Source organism: Chroicocephalus ridibundus, chromosome 2 (assembly GCF_963924245.1).
Source record: "Chroicocephalus ridibundus chromosome 2, bChrRid1.1, whole genome shotgun sequence".
Lineage (NCBI taxonomy): Eukaryota > Metazoa > Chordata > Aves > Charadriiformes > Laridae > Chroicocephalus > Chroicocephalus ridibundus.
Genome location: NC_086285.1, coordinates 156910219 through 156926418, shown reverse-complemented (window position 1 = coordinate 156926418; position 16200 = coordinate 156910219). Strand labels below are relative to the sequence as shown.

Genomic DNA, 16200 nt, shown 5'->3' with positions numbered 1-16200 from the left:
GCAAAATGAAGACTTCTTTTAAGCCTGTAGCTGCTGAGTAGTAAGTCTTTACAGTTACCACACTCTGCATAGAAGATAGGAAAAAGAGCAATTATAAAACCAGACTCTGCCCTTACCCTGGTTGAGTGCGATCACTTTTCTGCAGCGTTGCTGGAACATCACTGGGAGCGAAAGTGTTAGCCTGTAACAGATAGCTGTGCATGTGGAAAGGTCACTGTAAAATGCTTTAATCTTAATTAAGCAAGTGCATTTGGATATAGCTGAACAGCTGGAAAAGCATCACAGGTCTCTTTCTGGAGCAGAACAGTGTCTCCGAGTGCCAGATTTGAGGTCAGCCCTGGCCAGCGTTGCCCATGGCATGTACTGGAACCGCGTAAAGCCCTTCTGCTGCTGGGAGCACAGGGTAGCTCTTGGATGGAGGCTGAACGTGGCTGGTGCTGCTACCGTTGCCCTATGTAGTAGAGAAACTGAGGTCTGGCGGTATCTGGGATGAAGCAATATGGTAGTAGTACGGTTATGTTTGATTTAGGGGGGTAATAATAGAAGGATCCTCTGGCCTTGGAGTGAACACGCACAGGGGAAGCAATTATACGGTTGGATTTTAGAGGCCGCTTATGACTTCGTGGGGATGAAAGCAAGGGGAGAGAAAGAAGCAGATGAAGAAGAGAACAAAAACACCTGCTGGCGTGCTGTCAAACAGCAGAGGACTGAGTCTTATTGTTAGAATATTCTGGAAATCGCTTTTCCTAAACAGTGAAGTAGAGGGAAACTGAATGTGAACTTGCTTCTGCGTGTACAGATTAGCAAGCTGGAAAGATTCTGCTTTTGAGGAGACTCCACTGCTTGAAATAGCTTGAAGGTAGAATAGGGGAACTATATTATTACAACTACTCAGTTTTCCATGTAAATTAAGAAATGCTTCCAAATCAGACCTTAAAAAAAATAAAACCAAAAAACCCAGAAGAACTGAATTGCGTCTGTAAATTATCAGCAGGTATTTGTTTCTCCTAAACTTCCTTTTTTGAGTTGAGTTTCCCTACGGTTTGTCCCTGACTAGAAAAAAGGGCTCAGTAGAGACGTGTTCCTGGAAGTGAGACAAACTGAGGAGGTGACCTTGAGTCACTGTCCAGAGCTTTCTGAAAGGTGACTGAGATGTCTTCCACTGCCTGTAGAGGGACATTGGACCAAGCTCTTCATCGGGATTTGGTCTCCTGGGACACCCTTGCCCAGCAAGCTCTCTCTAGTAGTTGAGGAAGGGAAGGGCTTAAAAAAGCAATACTATATTTGGACGGAAAACGTAGCAAACAAAGGATGCAAGTAATCCAAGGTAACTGCAGTCCTTTTATAGGTTAGTAGGACAACAGATGGAAAATATAATCATACGGTCCAGTAGCCCAAAATATAGCTTTTTTTCTTATATATCCATGCTGGAATTCATAGCTACCACACCAAGCAGTGGGACACTACCCAAGAACAAGCCGTAGCACAATGTCAGAGAGACCAGATACCAAGCTACTGTGTGTAACGTACATTTGAGGAACTGGTTGCTGCTGTGCAGAGCACAGTTTGAGCTTTCTGCTGATGCCGTTAACTTTAAGCTTTTTCGCAGAAGAGATGGTTTGAGCAGAGCAGAATCACCGTTATCACAGCTGTGGAAAATAAAAAAAAATAATCGCTCAGGGTTAAAATAGCTAAAATGAAAGAACTGATTTTAAAAATGATTCAAACTAAACAATCATTTTAAAAAGGAGGTTGACTAAAATAAGTTCAAAAAATCCCATAGTCGGGTTTCTCACTCCTCGGGAGGTGGAGGAGGAATTGCTCTGCCCGGTGTTTGCCCGTGCGTGTGCTGCCGGGGCCGCGGGTGCCGGTGGGGGTGCATCTGGAACAGGCACTCAAAAGTTTGGAGACTTTTTGCCCAAGCAGTAACTGGGCACTTCCTGGTTTCAGCCCCTGGTGTACTTTCTGCTGAGAAGCGAAGGGTGGTCTGTGCTTCCCACGCCCGGGTCCGACCAGGCAGGACTGTTTCTGCAGTCAGATCCAGGCAGCCTTTGACCTGCTGCCGCTTGTGTTTTCTTTACGCTTTTCCTTCAGGAGTTCAGTATTATTCTGCCTCCCTCTCCGTCATTTTCTCACTGTTGCGTTTCCTTCAACTACCAAGGTGTTTTCCCCACGGCGTCTTGGTTTATCCTTTGTCCATCTTTGCCTGTTGGAAATGGCCCCACTGAGTTAGTGGGAGAGTGCTTGCTTTTGTCTTTCTTTCACCTTGGAGTCACTTTATTGCAAAAATAAGTTCACCACTTCCAATCTTTTTTCCCCATACACCAAATAAATCAAACCATTCTTTGCATCTTCAGAATTCGCATTTTTGGCATTTTTCCATCTAGTTGCTACATACAGCTTTATTGCTAATAAACATTTGTGACCCGTTTCTGCCAATGCTTGACGTAACCTCTTGAATTTTCTGGCTTGTAAAAAGGAATAGTCTATCGTCTGTAAACTCCAGATTCTCACTTGTTATCATCAAATCACCAAATTCACCCTGTTATCATCAGGGCATCTGCAGAAAACAAGGTGGTGTGATACAGTATTTGTAATTCAGACTCTTCCCTGTCTGTCCTGCCGTGCGCAGGGTATGCAGACCCAGAAGGGTCTTTTGGGCCATAAGCATGAGGTTTCAGAAAGGATTTTCTGAAATTATATTTTTCTCTTTTTTTTTTTTTTCCCCCTGGCCAAAGTGTAACGCTAGCATGAGTGTTCTCATGGGGCTTGTCAAACAGTTTCTTTTGTTGAGCTACCTAGAATGTCAAGCAGAACTTGGAGTTATAGTCTAAAAGCTAATTTTCTATAATGTATTGTTCTCTAAAGATAGAAAAAATAGGCTCCTCTCCATTTAGTGTACTGTAGTTATGTCTGATGGCAGCTCATGACTGTCAGTATTCTTATTTTTAGAGGTTTTTCTCCTGTAAAAGGAGTTGCATTAAATCAAGAACGTGACAAGTTCCACAAATCATGAAGTCGCTGCATCATCGGGTACCCCACTGCATCCTTTTCGCTTCTCTCCTTAATAGCTACATGTCATTTCTTGTAGTTTCTTCTGATCTTATTTTTACCTCAACTCTTAACTGCACTTTGAATACAAGCTTTGTTAGCTGAGCTTACTTGTGCCCTAAACACATTTGACAGGTCACTGCAGATCTGATCTCATGTCAGCATAAGATGGGATGCGCGTTATTTCTATAAAATAGTCCACCACATTACATGCCTTTTTTTTTTTTTCTCAACAGCCCTTGCAAAGTTTCCTCTAAATCCACAGTTTGCTGATAAGCTCAGGACGCTGATACTGTATTGGCTTCTCAACAGCCCCAACGGTCTTCACCAAAATCCTTCTGGTGATGGTATCCCATCTCAGGAGACTAACATCTTTACCTAGGCAGTTAGATATCCATTCCTTATGCATAGCTTCTGGGTGTTAGCAGTAATTACTCCTCTGAGTGCCTCTTATCCAGCTATCCTTTTATTGCAGACTCACCCCAAGATCTCATCTAAGGTTAACTGATGAAATGTTATTTCAGATGAGATTTCCCTTCGTCTTCAAAGTATCGTTCCTTGAAATTTGAGACTTTGCTACACAAAGTTGATACAAGAGCGCATTCCCTCTGCTGTCATAAAATAAAATGCCAGGGATATCCTTAGATAGACTTGCTTCACAGGTCCCAGACTAGCAAGGGATGAACTAGTCGTGGTAGTGTGGAATTTCGTGGCAATGAAGAAAGCTCGGTGCTGCCCTGGCAACTTTGCCACTATCCTTGACCGCTTCCAAGCACTCGGTTGGACCTGCACACACATCCCTGCTGAGGGTGGTGCCACTTACGAGGGGGAGATGTGCAAGAGCTTTGTAGTTGGTAAAATGGTCCACGTGGTTATTCACCATGGCTTGCCTGTAGGTGAATTAAATGCTATTATAAAGGTCTTAAAGCAGCAAATATACATAAAGGTGTGCACTGAAAAGTGGAAGAGAAGTTCCTAGCTAGGAGCTAAATGTTTGAGGTGTTTGATGGACACTCCATGTCCTGCATTTTCCTTCCCTCTCCGTCCAAGCCCCTGATATTTTCTCTCTCTGCTGTTAAGAGGAGGTGGGTGGCAAGCACAAGCCACCATTTATGCACTCAGCAGAGTACATGTACCTTCATACTGGCTGCTGGGCAGAAAAGTTTGAGTCAGAGTGCTCTGGGTGTATGCATACTACCTGCAGAGGCACATGCATACAGATAATGCACTTTGGAAGCCTCCAGCTTTGGTAAGTATCACTTCTTTCTCTGTTCCATGATATTTGCGCTCAGATGAGCTTTTCACAAGCGCTTTTGCAGATCAGAATATCTGAGAACTTGTGAATGTAAGTGACGTTTGCTGCTCCATGTTTTAAATCTAAACTTTGTGTCTTTAAAGTACTGATGATCTGCTTTTCAGTATAAAATCAGTTGTCTCGGTATATTGCATGTTTGGACCGTAGGTTCCCTCAGCTTCTTGCTCTGAGACAGCTAACAGAATTGAGACGCTGAAATTGCAATGAGGAGTTGAGATCGCCGCCTCAATTCCCTCATTCTCAAGCAGCGTGGCAAGTTCTCACATTAAGCAAATGGCTTGTTTTGTTTCTCATAGATTTCCTGAACATTAGCAATGGTTTTGAGCAGTTTCTAATTGATTTTTAAAACCCTAACCCTCTGCTTCTCTCATCCTTCCCTCTCTCCTGTGTGTGTCTCTGTGTATGTGCTTTTTGTCTTTTTTTTTTTTGTGTGTGTGCGTGTGTGTTTTGTTTTGTTTTGTTTTGTTTTTCTTTTTTGGTGGCTTGTGTATCCTTTCCCTGCGTTGCGGTGCTGTTTCACGCTGCAGAATTCGTCCAGCTCTGCCTCTTCAGAAGCCTCTGAAACCTGCCAGTCAGTGAGCGAGTGCAGTTCCCCCACCTCAGTCAGCTCAGGCTCCACCATGGGGGCTTGGGCCTCCACAGATAAGGTGAAAAACTTCATCTCAAAGACATACAAACCTACTAGCTCGTTATCCAAACCCAGCAACATTTGGACAAAAAAAACTCCGTGCATGGGATGCAGCCTGGATTCCTCCCTGTGAAGATGAGAATAGGAACTGTTGCACACTCCCTTAGAAATGAATCTGTGCAAATAAATCACGGCGATGCTTGCCTTTAAACTAGCTGCTAGGGGGAAGCTGCAAATCGGGCATTTTACAGGGGTGATTTTCTAAGAAAAGCTCTTTGTCCACCTTTTCTACTCAAAGAGATTGTGGAACGGTGCCCAAACCCCCCTGGTTGCCTAGCAAGGAGCAGCTTGCCCGGGTTGTACTGTTTGTGGCTTCTCCCCCTTCTCCTGCTAGGTGGTACGCATTACACTGAGCAATTGGGGTGTGGTTTTGACCAAAACAAAAAGGAAAAAAAAATACACACGGCTGGAATAAATTATGGAGGATACACTCTGAATTGGGGGAGGAAGTGGTAGCGGTCTCCGTTCTCATCTGGTAAATCCTTGCTGTTGGTTTTTTTCCTTTTTTTTTTTTTTCCCCCCTTCCATATCATCACACGGCCAGAACACGTCATTTTCGAAGGCTGTGTGCTTTTCCTCTCTGTCCAGCTACATAGAATAAACGCCACCAATGCGAATGCCTCCAGTGTTGGGAATGTTTCGTTTCTATGTCCGCGGTCTGCAGGGCACCTAAACTGCAAAGGCTTTTCCAGAGTGTGCCGCGTTCATGGACAGAAGGCAAAGCTGCCCAGCTGGAGACAATGACTGCTAGACTGAAGTCTGAAATTTGTTATACCAAATAACAATTTTCAAGCAGTCTCACTTCTGAACCAAGCATTGTATCAATTTTCTGTTGTTTATTTGCAGCAAAGCTAAGGTTTTTTCTTTCTTTTGTGTTAAGATACAGAAGTTTTCTCCCTTGAACATCAGAGTCGCAGTATATTTTCATATTCATTCTGTTTATATTAATTTCTCTGTTTTTGTTTGTTTATTTGTTTCGTTTCCAGTTGTCTAATGGGTTTTATCACTGTAGTTTATCAAGTGACCCATCCGTAGCTTCAGTTGGTGCAGGTCCTTTCCCTCATTTCCCGCCTGTCTCCCGCGCGTGGACTCGGGCTCCCTCAGCCCTCCTTCCAGACTACGTTCATTATTACACCATTGGGCCAGGCATGTTACCATCATCTAAGATCCCTAGCTGGAAGGTTTGTGTTCCTTTTGTTGTGGCAGTCCTCACCTCCTCATACCAACAGCGTGCGCACGGCGGTTGTTGCTACCTTTCGATCCATGTAATTACTCGTTGATTTGCTCTGTTTAATATCACTCTGAATGGGCGCTGCATGGTGATAATCAGAGAGCTAAAATCCAGTAGTGGATATTTCTGAATGACCTTGTCTATTCCGGCACTGCCTAAAACACATTAAAGCTGACAACACCTAGGTAGGAAGGAATAGTTTAACTCTGGAACGTTGGTGAAAGCACTCTGGGCTCTATTCAGCGAGAAGAGAGCTTGTTGAGCGCCGCCAAAGCGCTCGCTTCAGCAGGGAAGTGCAGGCTTGGCATCCAGTCGGCTTAGTGAAACCATACGTTGAACAACACGATCTTCTCCCTGCGGCGGCTGTGCTTGGCCCTGACCTTGGCCTTAGGCAGCCATGCTCTTGTAGATCCAGCTGGAGCGGTTTAAGAAGGCGCTCGTCACCAGGAGAACCCCAGCGGTGACTGAAGCTGTCCTAGCTTTGCTGCCACAGACTGGGAGGGCTCACCCAGCTTGTTTTGCTCTCTTGGGTGAGACCACCGAAAAAGTCAGAGTGCAGGAACTTCTTTCAGTTGCTCCAGCTGGATCTGCAGGGATCTTCCTTGGCATCAAAACGTCTCCGCTCTGATGGAGCATTGACTCTCATCCCGGCCAGGTGATTCCCCTGGGAGACTGCCCCGGAGCGAGGGGAGAAGGTCTCTTGTCTGTTGCCCTGAATCTTCACGAGGCTGTTGTGCAGTTGATAGCAGCTGCCCAGGTCTTAGATGCCTGTGGATGGTTATATGACACTGCATATGCACCACGGGACCTTCTTAAACATGTAAATTGAGATACCTCATTACAGATCCCCCTAATCTCGCTCTCCAGCAGCTGGAGACTGTTGAAACGCACAGCCAGGGTGGCCACAGTGGTCCTGGGGCTTCAGCATCATTAGTTGTGTCTATGCTAGAAGCGCTTTGCCAGTATATTTCACAGCAAAACTTCCAGCGGAGACACAACTGTTAAGGCAAAGCAGAGTTCCGTATGTGTTAATAAAACCAAAATACCTGTCTGCACGAGGGGCTTCTGTCAGTACAGCTGCCGTGCACTCATACCTTGGACTGAGACACATGTCAGTGACATCTAGAGCGTGGCCTTAGCCCGTCGTTAATTCTTTATCAGCAGACTGTGCGGAGGCTGCCCAGCAGCCAGCTGCTGCCAGTGGTGGGGTCTGTGGCCTGTTCTCACGCACAAGTTGTTTCTTCTATTTTTATTTTTAAAGTACCCCTTATCTCGGTGGAGGAAAACTCTCTTAGGAGTGGGCTTGCCCCTACGGCAGCTCACATCTGGGGAGCTGCTGCGTAGCGGTGGTTCTGCGTCCCAGCACAGGTCACCGGTCAGTCCTGCTCTCTGTGTGCCACGTCTGGTTTCTGGACACCCTCAGGACTTTGCTTAATAGAGCCCTGAGTGAATATAGCCCTCGTGGCCTGAGGAATTTCTGTTTCAAATTTGGCACCAGTAATTCAGAGTGAAGTTAAGTCTTTCTTCGGTACAGATGATTATTATAATCTAGATTTCAGCTAGCAAGTCAACCGAGAGATTACTCAGAGTTGCTCCTCTAATGTGTATCAAGAATCTGTTCAAGCCTAATTTTTCAGAATTGAAGACATGCTCAACAGAAGTTGCGTACATCTAGAGCAGTTACATCGCTGATTGGACGTTTATCTATATTTTCTGCTGCGTGCCAGTGGTTTTTGCATTTGAATTTCTGAAAATATAGGCTTTAACACAACAGAATTTCATTTAGAGAAAACTATAGTATTAAAATGTTAAATATCTTCACATAAGAACAGTTAAATAGAATTGGAAATTTAGATTCCCTTTAATAAAGGGCGATAGGATTTGTAAGTGAAGATTTTTAATATTCTCAAATTTATTTCTGGCCTATTCAGAAAGGCATATCCAGTTTGATACGTAATGTCTGTTGCATTAAAATTGCCCCTTTGCATAGTTTTACTTGTAATTAAAGCACAATTACGGATGAAAACTATCACTAACAAGCACATTTCCTTAGGACTGGGCCAAACCAGGCCCATACGATCAGCCAATGGTGAACACATTGCAACGTCGCAAGGAAAAGCGCGAACCAGATCTCAATGGAGGAGCTCAGAGCGGACCACCCGTGTCCCCTGAGGAGGCCCAGAGACCTCGGAGCATGACGGTGTCGGCTGCCACAAGGGTGAAGCTCTAATTTCTAATATGCTGTTTGGTGCGAAGGAAGCGGCTGTGCTAGCTCCTGCCAGTACTTGTTTGCCGTGCTTCGTGTCGGCCCGTGTTTATCCAACAGGCAGGACTGGTGTGGTGTTGGGGTGGTCAGTGGAAGCGACGTGAGAATATGCTGTTGGGTATTGGGTAGAGCAAGAGCATCCAAAGAAGCGTCTGTTTCTTTGGAGCCCTAGTAAATGGTTGGACACAATCCTGTTGGGTTGCGATGGTGACAAGTCTGAGGAGGAGAGACAGCTAGAGGTCAGTGAAGACTGATTAACTGTTCGAGACTTAACGAGTCTCCTTTCTGTGCGCGAACAGCAGGGTGAGGAGATGGAGGCCTGCGAGGAGCTGGCGCTCGCTCTGACAAGAGGGCTGCAGCTGGACACCCAGAGGAGCAGTCGGGATTCCTTGCAGTGCTCCAGCGGCTACAGCACCCAGACAACAACTCCGTGCTGTTCAGAGGACACGATCCCGTCTCAAGGTACCTGTCCAAGAGACGTTCTTTTTCAGAGCTTTCCCAGCCTGACCATCATACGCTCACCCCTCGGTGCCAAGGAGATGTATTCCAGCAGCTATCCCTCACTGCCTTTGTAGTCAGCTGGGGAGAAAGGTGTGAACGTTACTGTTGTGAAGTTTTTTCCAGCTTGGAATGCAGCCTGGATTCATTAACTAAGTAGAAACCTGGATTGCTGCATGCTGACCAGTCATATTTTCTTGTGCATTACTGGAATGGGTTTTAGCTTGAGGGTGCCACCATTTTAAAGAAGATGCTGGAATTACATTTCTCGGGTTAAGTGGAATGACACTGGTTTTGCATCATACACTTCTTGTGGTGGTAGTGTCCTTTCACACACGCGTCTTGGAAAATACGCACTCATGAGCTTTGCTTTCTTGCTCGTGCTTTGCTTTATTGCTCTGTCAGTACTCTGAATCTGCTCTTGGTTTCCATTTGTGACCTTTTATTTCCTACCTAAGCAGAAATTGTCATAATTGGAAAAGAATCCATTGGAGACCTTTAAGTTGGACGTACCTGGGAAGGTGCATATAAGGCGATGGGTTTTGTACCCATTTTCAGAACCAGCAGCCAGATGAGAGGGACTGAGTTTGGTGTCTGCAGTTCAGAAACCGCCTTGTTTGCTCAGCTGAGGTCGGTCGTGGTGTGCGGTCACAAGAGGCAGGAGGGCTTGCGGAGGGCCTGGCTTGGCTCAGCAGTTCCATGGAAAGGAGGGAAACCGACACAATTATTAAAGCTGAGGCTGAGTTTTCAGACCTGGCAGCTGGGGTTTACTTTGTTTGCAAAATAAGCAAATTTGCTGCTGAAATCACTGGCACACGTTCCCCCGAGCCCCACATTGCCTAGTCTAAAATACCCTTCTTAGTCACTGACTGTTTTACATGTTTGCATCTACAAGTGGTAACATATGGCTTGTAGGATGCTGGGTTTGGTATCTTAATTTTGGCAACAAACATGGAGTCTTGGTTACTTAATTAGTTCATTTCAGAGAAGGTACTGAATGTGGAAAGTTCTCGTTCACAAGAGATGTGGGCAACCTGCAGCTTTAGGGTCCGTCTGCTGCAGTGCCTGCCTTCAGCCCCGCTCTCTGAGAATCTTGGTCACGGTATCTCAGGCTTCCTGCCTCCTAGAAGCCTCCCTTAATTGCTGTTGACCTCCTGGCTTTTATTGTTTATGTATACTTGTTTGGTTATACATACTTTAGACTTACTGACGTGACTCAGCTGCTTCTCCAGCTTGTTCCTGACTCTGTCTTTTGGCATCAGTTTCAGATTATGATTATTTCTCTGTGAGTGGTGACCAGGAGGCAGAACAGCAAGAGTTTGACAAATCTTCCACCATCCCAAGAAACAGCGACATTAGCCAGTCCTATCGCAGAATGTTTCAAACCAAGCGTCCTGCTTCCACCGCAGGTCTACCAACCACGCTTGGACCGGTCATAGTCACCCCCGGCGTCGCCACCATCAGACGGACCCCTTCCACCAAGCCTTCAGTCAGACGCGGCACCATCGGGGGAGGCCCGATTCCCATCAAGACGCCGGTGATTCCTGTCAAAACACCAACTGTCCCCGATATCCCAGGGGGGCTGCCTGGCGCCCTCGCCGGGACAGAAGAATGTCCCGAGCAAAGTCCCGAGTCTCCGGCAGCGGGAGATGGCGGGCAAGGTGTCACCAGCATGCCCTCATCCTCATGGAGCGGACAAGCATCCGTCAACCCTCCGCCGTCAAGCCAGAAACTGAGCGCTGGTGACGAGCAGAGGCAAGCGGTCCCTGAGAGCGAGGGGGAAGACGGCGACCGGGATGGTGTCAGCAGCCTGGCGCCCGCCGGCCAGCCGGAGCTCGATCCCGCGGAGCTGAGTCCTGGGGACGCCCCCCAAGGTGAAGACATGCTGAACGCCATCCGGCGCGGCGTCAAACTGAAGAAGACGACCACGAATGATCGCTCAGCACCTCGTATTTCCTAGGAGTGGAAGAGCTGCCAGAGTACTCAGCCGCCGAGAATGAACTGTGAGGAAACTAATTTGTCTCTGTCCATTCCAATCTGTAATCAATGAATTTTTTTAAGATACTCGGTAACAGACAGTCTGAAAGTACTCTAAAAGAGAAAAACAAGGTGAAAGAGCGTAGTAAGACATAATCTTCACTGGTGTTTTAATTTGTAAATATCAATGATTTCGTTTCTGCATTTTTTTGATCTAAGTTACACTTTTAATTTTTTCTGAAGGTGCCAAATCCCATTTACCTTTTTTATAACTCTCTTTGTAAAGTTTTAAATCATAGGAGAAAAAAAAAAATGTCGAGTAGTTAACTTCAGCAAAGGGATTTAATGAAAATTTGGCTTTTTTGCGAGCTTTTGTAGAGCGCCTTGTAATAGTGAGGTTAAAAAAACAAAACAACGGGACTTATTTTGAAGTTTAAGTCGAACTGTAAGGAACAGATCCTCGTTTAAGTATTAAAAAAAATAAATGTTTGCAAAGCGGGAATAACAATTGACAATAAAAGCAATATATAATGCAAGGAAGAAACCTGCAGTTGGTAGAGTATTTGGGGGGTAGTGGGGGGAGGGAGATGCCGTCAAAATAGCAGATGCTGTTGCACAAAAGTAGCCTAGTAGGATTAATTACTAGTAGCTTCATGGTAAATGCATCAGAATAAGCCATATTGGATTGCAGTGTTTTGTTTCTGTAGGGTGTTTTAAAAGACTGGGTTTTTTCCACGTTTCTTTTCCGACTGCACAGCCGCAACTCTCAGTCACGTGCATGCAGCCTGAGCTCCGCGGGCTTGGTCCTTCCGCCCTCGCTTTCCGTTCCGCTCATCCTTTCACTGAGTACAAACAAGGACGACAGGCTTCAGGCAGTTACAAATGGGACAACGTTTTTAAAACGCAAGCAGGGAGTTCTTAGATATTATCAAAATGCCTTTTTCTGACTTGTGCCCAGCAGGCTGGGCGCCTTGGAAAGCCCAAATATTTTGAGAAAAAAAAAAAAAATTAACAATTTGACAGGTGTAACCAGCTTGTGATCTAACAAACTGCGAATGTTTCTTTCCAATACAGGGGCTTGTTTTTCTTAACTTCTTCTAAATGGCAGTTGATTGGCTTTTCTTAAATACCGAAAAGAAAGGGGTGGGGGGTGGGGGGTGGGGAGAGAGAACTCTTTTTTTGATAATACCGGGAACCTGACCACTACGTTCTCTTTTTTTGTACTTTTAAGTCATGTTTTTTGGAACGCTGTTGATAGAATTATTAAGAGTTGGATTTTTTCCTTAAAGTAAAAGTAAGTTATTGCTGCAATACCCGTCTCCTAAAGCTGATAGAAATGTGCAGACCCCGGGGCACGACACGTGTTCCCACCCGACAGTCCGGAGGGATGCCGTCCGCCCGCCCGCAGCAGACCCACGCGTGGACGGACGCCAGGCTCCCGCATCCGGGATTGTTGAAAAACGCACCAAAAATTACATATTAAAGGGGCTAGTTTCCACCACGCGCTCTGCAGATTTCTGTTGGCTCTAGACTTGCCTCCATAAACCTCTTATGCTTTAATACATAACTGCATTGGATGTGAATCTTCTAGTAACTGTGTAGTCGCTGTGTTCTATATAACATTTTACACTGCTGTGGTTGCTAACTTTTTTTTTTTTTTGTTATGGCTTAGAAGCAAAAATAAAATAAAAAAAAAAGCATGATTCTTAGAAAATATTAAACCTTCCTTTCTTTGAAAAACAAGCTCCTTATTACAGAATATAATAAACAGTAGTGCCTGTGGTGTAGCCCACCAACCTTGATACAGCAGCTGATGCATTGTGCAAATGAGGCTTTGGGATGGTTTTTGCATAAACAAAAACTGCTAGGAGATAATCTCAATAGTTAAAAGTGTTATTTAAACCTTTGAAATAAATGGATGTAACTGTACCGGAGTACAGCTTTTCACTTGTTTAGTTCTTAAACGTTAGTATAATCGGTAAAATTTAATATAAAATGTTGCCAAATTCAATGTAGAAAGAATGTGACAAAACACTTTGGATAGTTCTATTGTTTGTGTTTTTGCATATTGTAAAAGCAGTGTCACAGCTAAAAAATAAAATGTTTCTAATGGTAAATTATTGTGGTTTAGTTGCTAGTTTGTACTGAGAGTTGACCTCTCCCTGTGCAGTTTTTTGTTCTAAACTGGTATAAATAATTGCTGTAAGTGTGTCTCCCTTCTACATTGTAATGATTGCTTAAGCCTACATTATAAATAAAGAACTGCTGGAAAACTGCTGTATTTCGGTTCTTGAAGACTTTCCGCTTCCAGAGCTTTGGATACCAGTGGTGTCCTTCATCAGGCTTCTGAAGATCACGCAGGTTCCATCCGCGTGTAGCAGAAGCAAGAGAGAATTAAAAAATCAGTAAATAAAAATCGCATATAGCTGTGTTCTACTGATGTGCAGCTGAAGGGTAGTAGCAGAACAGAGGTGCAGTGCTAACGAGGGGGCTTCCCATTAAAGAATAGCCGCTGACATTCCTCCTCGCTGTTGTTGTCTGGCCAGGAAGGTAACCCCACATCCTTGTGCGTCTGCTTCAGTGCTGGATCGCAGCTCCTTTTGCAGAGGAGGAAAGTTGCTGCTGTCGACGCTGCCCATGCTTCATAGCCAGAATTTATCGAGCACAACACCCGTGTCTCCCACGCCCCCCCGAGTGACTGAAGACTTTTCTTTTGTTCAGCTTCCTCAGGAGCGAAGCTAGGGAGGCAGGACATTGCTCCCACCTGCAGTGACCACACAGTGGCCTTGTTTATTTCCTTGCCACTGCGATAGAGTCATTTTTGTCCAGAGGTTTCCATTTGTCACAAAGACGTTAAAGGAAAACTCAAGGTGATTTGGCTGGAAATATGTCCTGTCTTAAAAGGACTCTAGTTTCATTCCCCCATCTCCCTGTGGCTGTGTCTATGGCTAGGCTCCCTCGTTTTGAAGCGTATCCCTGCTGCTCCTACAGCGGATCCAATTCCCTTGCCGCTGCACGTGCAAAATGGTTCTGTTGTGGAGTGGGGTCACAGAATCGTGAAATGGTTTGGGTTGGAAGGGCCCTTAAAGATCATCTAGTTCCAACCCCCTGCCATGGGCAGGGACACCTCCCACTAGACCAGGCTGCTCAAAGCCCCATCCAGCCTGGCCTTGAACACCTCCAGGGACGGGGTATCCAGAAGATGGGTTGTTGCGGTGTTATTTTTAATACTGGGCTGTGGGGTATGCGTTGTGTTAAGGAATGTCAGTCAGACCTGCTCAGGTGTTTATAGAAATCAGGAGGGACTTTTTGCTCTGTTTTCTAGCCAAAAAAAAAACTCTTGTGGCTGGTTGGCTGACTGGGAGAGAGGATGCAAAATGGCACGTAATTAGAGTATTTTGGTGTTTACATAATTTCTGAATACAGTTACCAGAGAAGCAAAGCACAGGGATAGGGGTTTGGTAGAAGGTGAGGCTCAGGAAGAGGGGACGGTTTTTGTAACCTTACCTTCGTCTGAACAGAAGTTAGGACCCATGGGGTGTGATCCCACTGACCGCTCCGACTGCCTGCACCCCACGCTCCGGCACCAGCCTGCCCCTGCCGCCAGCGCTCACCACGCTGCGGCTCCGGCTCCGAGCCAAGGGCTGCTGGCAACAGGCTGGGGCAGCGGCAAAGCCAGCTTGGGACAGACGGGTTTGCCCTGAGATGTTGTAGTTCCGCTGTGAATCTTGCTGGGTTTGGCCTTTCATATTCTGGCTAATGCAAGCAGCTGCTGAAGGACATGTTGGCAATTTCATAGAATGGTTCAGGTTGGAAGGGACCTTTAAAGGTCATCCAGTCCAACCCCCGCGCAGTCAGCAGGGACTTCTTCAACTAGATCAGGTTGCCCAGAGCCCCATCCAGCCTGGCCTTGAATGTCTCCAGGGATGGGGCCTCCACCACCTCTCTGGGCAACCTGGGCCAGTGTCTCACCACCCTCAGTGGAAAGAACTTCTTCCTCATGTCTAATCTAAACCTGCCCTGCTCTAGTTTAAAACCATTGCCCCTCGTCCAGTCGACACATGCCCTTGCAAACAGCCCCTCCACAGCTTTCTTGTAGGCCCCCTTTAGGTACTGGAAAGGGCTATAAGGTCTCCCTGGAGCCTTCTCTTCTCCAGGCTGAACAACCCCAACTCTCTCAGCCTGTCCTCACAGGAGAGGTGCTCCAGCCCTCGGATCACCTTCGTGGCCCTGTTTTTAATTTAGGGCAGTGCAGCGCTGGTGGAGCAGCCCCTGCGTTAGAAACCTGTAACACATTAGAAAAACAGGCGCAGGTTGGAACTCTTACTATGAAGAAGCACCTTCGGAACCGAAAAACTGCAGGGAAAGCACCGATGCCGGAGCAGAGAGATGACACGGCTCCGTGCTGAGCTGGTGAACGGGCTGGAGGGGAGGGGTTGCTGGAAAAGGGCAGACCTCAATTCTGGCACTGCTTGGGACTAATGGAGGGAGAGGACAGATCCCGCTGCCTCGTAAAACTGAAACTTTCAACAGTGGCATATGTGAAGTTTTGGGTTTTTTTTTTCCCCCCAAAATGCAGGCATATTTTAGCTTAGTAGGATTACTGAAAAGGGCCACGTAGAATTTCTAAAAAAACAACCAGATTAAAGCCATCTCTTATACCCATATGAAATACGTTTAGTCCTTAGAACAGCTGAAGTTACTGCCTTTGCCATCTCGTGTTACCTTTGAGCCTTAAGTTGAACTTCATGGAAAAATTAGGCCTTCGGGTTAAATATGATACAATCAAAGATCTCCTGTAGAACGGAAGTCAGATTAGTTAACCCACATCTCCTCTTCTAGCCCTAAAAATGGGAGAACAGGTGAAGAGCCAGGAGGTTTTCCTATGAGCTTTTACTGGGTGGCCATATCCCATCTATTCTCTTACTGGGAGGTTCGTGGAAACCTTAGCAAAATTTCCTGTCTTGTATCGATGCTTTGGGAACAGCGCTGGAAGCAAACAGCTTTTGTACCTAGTTCAGGGTATTACCCTGCTGGCTGGAGCTGTGTGCGACCCCTAAATGAGCATACCAGAGCCATATTCCTCAGCAGGCGACTTGCTTGACGCGACAGAGCTTTCCAGGATTCAGTTCATACAGGGATGAACCTTCATCTGGTGCTCTCCAGCAATGTCC

At 45.9% G+C, this 16200-nt stretch overlaps 1 protein-coding gene across 12 annotated transcripts in view; it reads left to right on the top strand.

Annotated features, from left to right (window-relative positions):
• Window positions 1-12787, top strand: part of MTSS1 (MTSS I-BAR domain containing 1) — a 130617-nt gene extending 117830 nt beyond the window's left edge. For 3 of the 12 annotated variants that reach the window (XM_063327514.1, XM_063327511.1, XM_063327513.1), the window contains 5 exons: window positions 4894-5013; window positions 6041-6235; window positions 8339-8503; window positions 8851-9013; window positions 10312-12787. In XM_063327514.1, coding sequence (XP_063183584.1) covers window positions 4894-5013; window positions 6041-6235; window positions 8339-8503; window positions 8851-9013; window positions 10312-11009 — 1341 coding nt within the window. In that variant the 3' untranslated portion in view covers window positions 11010-12787. The remainder of the gene's footprint in view (window positions 1-4893; window positions 5014-6040; window positions 6236-8338; window positions 8504-8850; window positions 9014-10311) is intronic. The other 9 variants (XM_063327515.1, XM_063327516.1, XM_063327518.1 and 6 more) reach the window with 6 other exon arrangements.
• Window positions 12788-16200: the final 3413 nt, after the last annotated feature.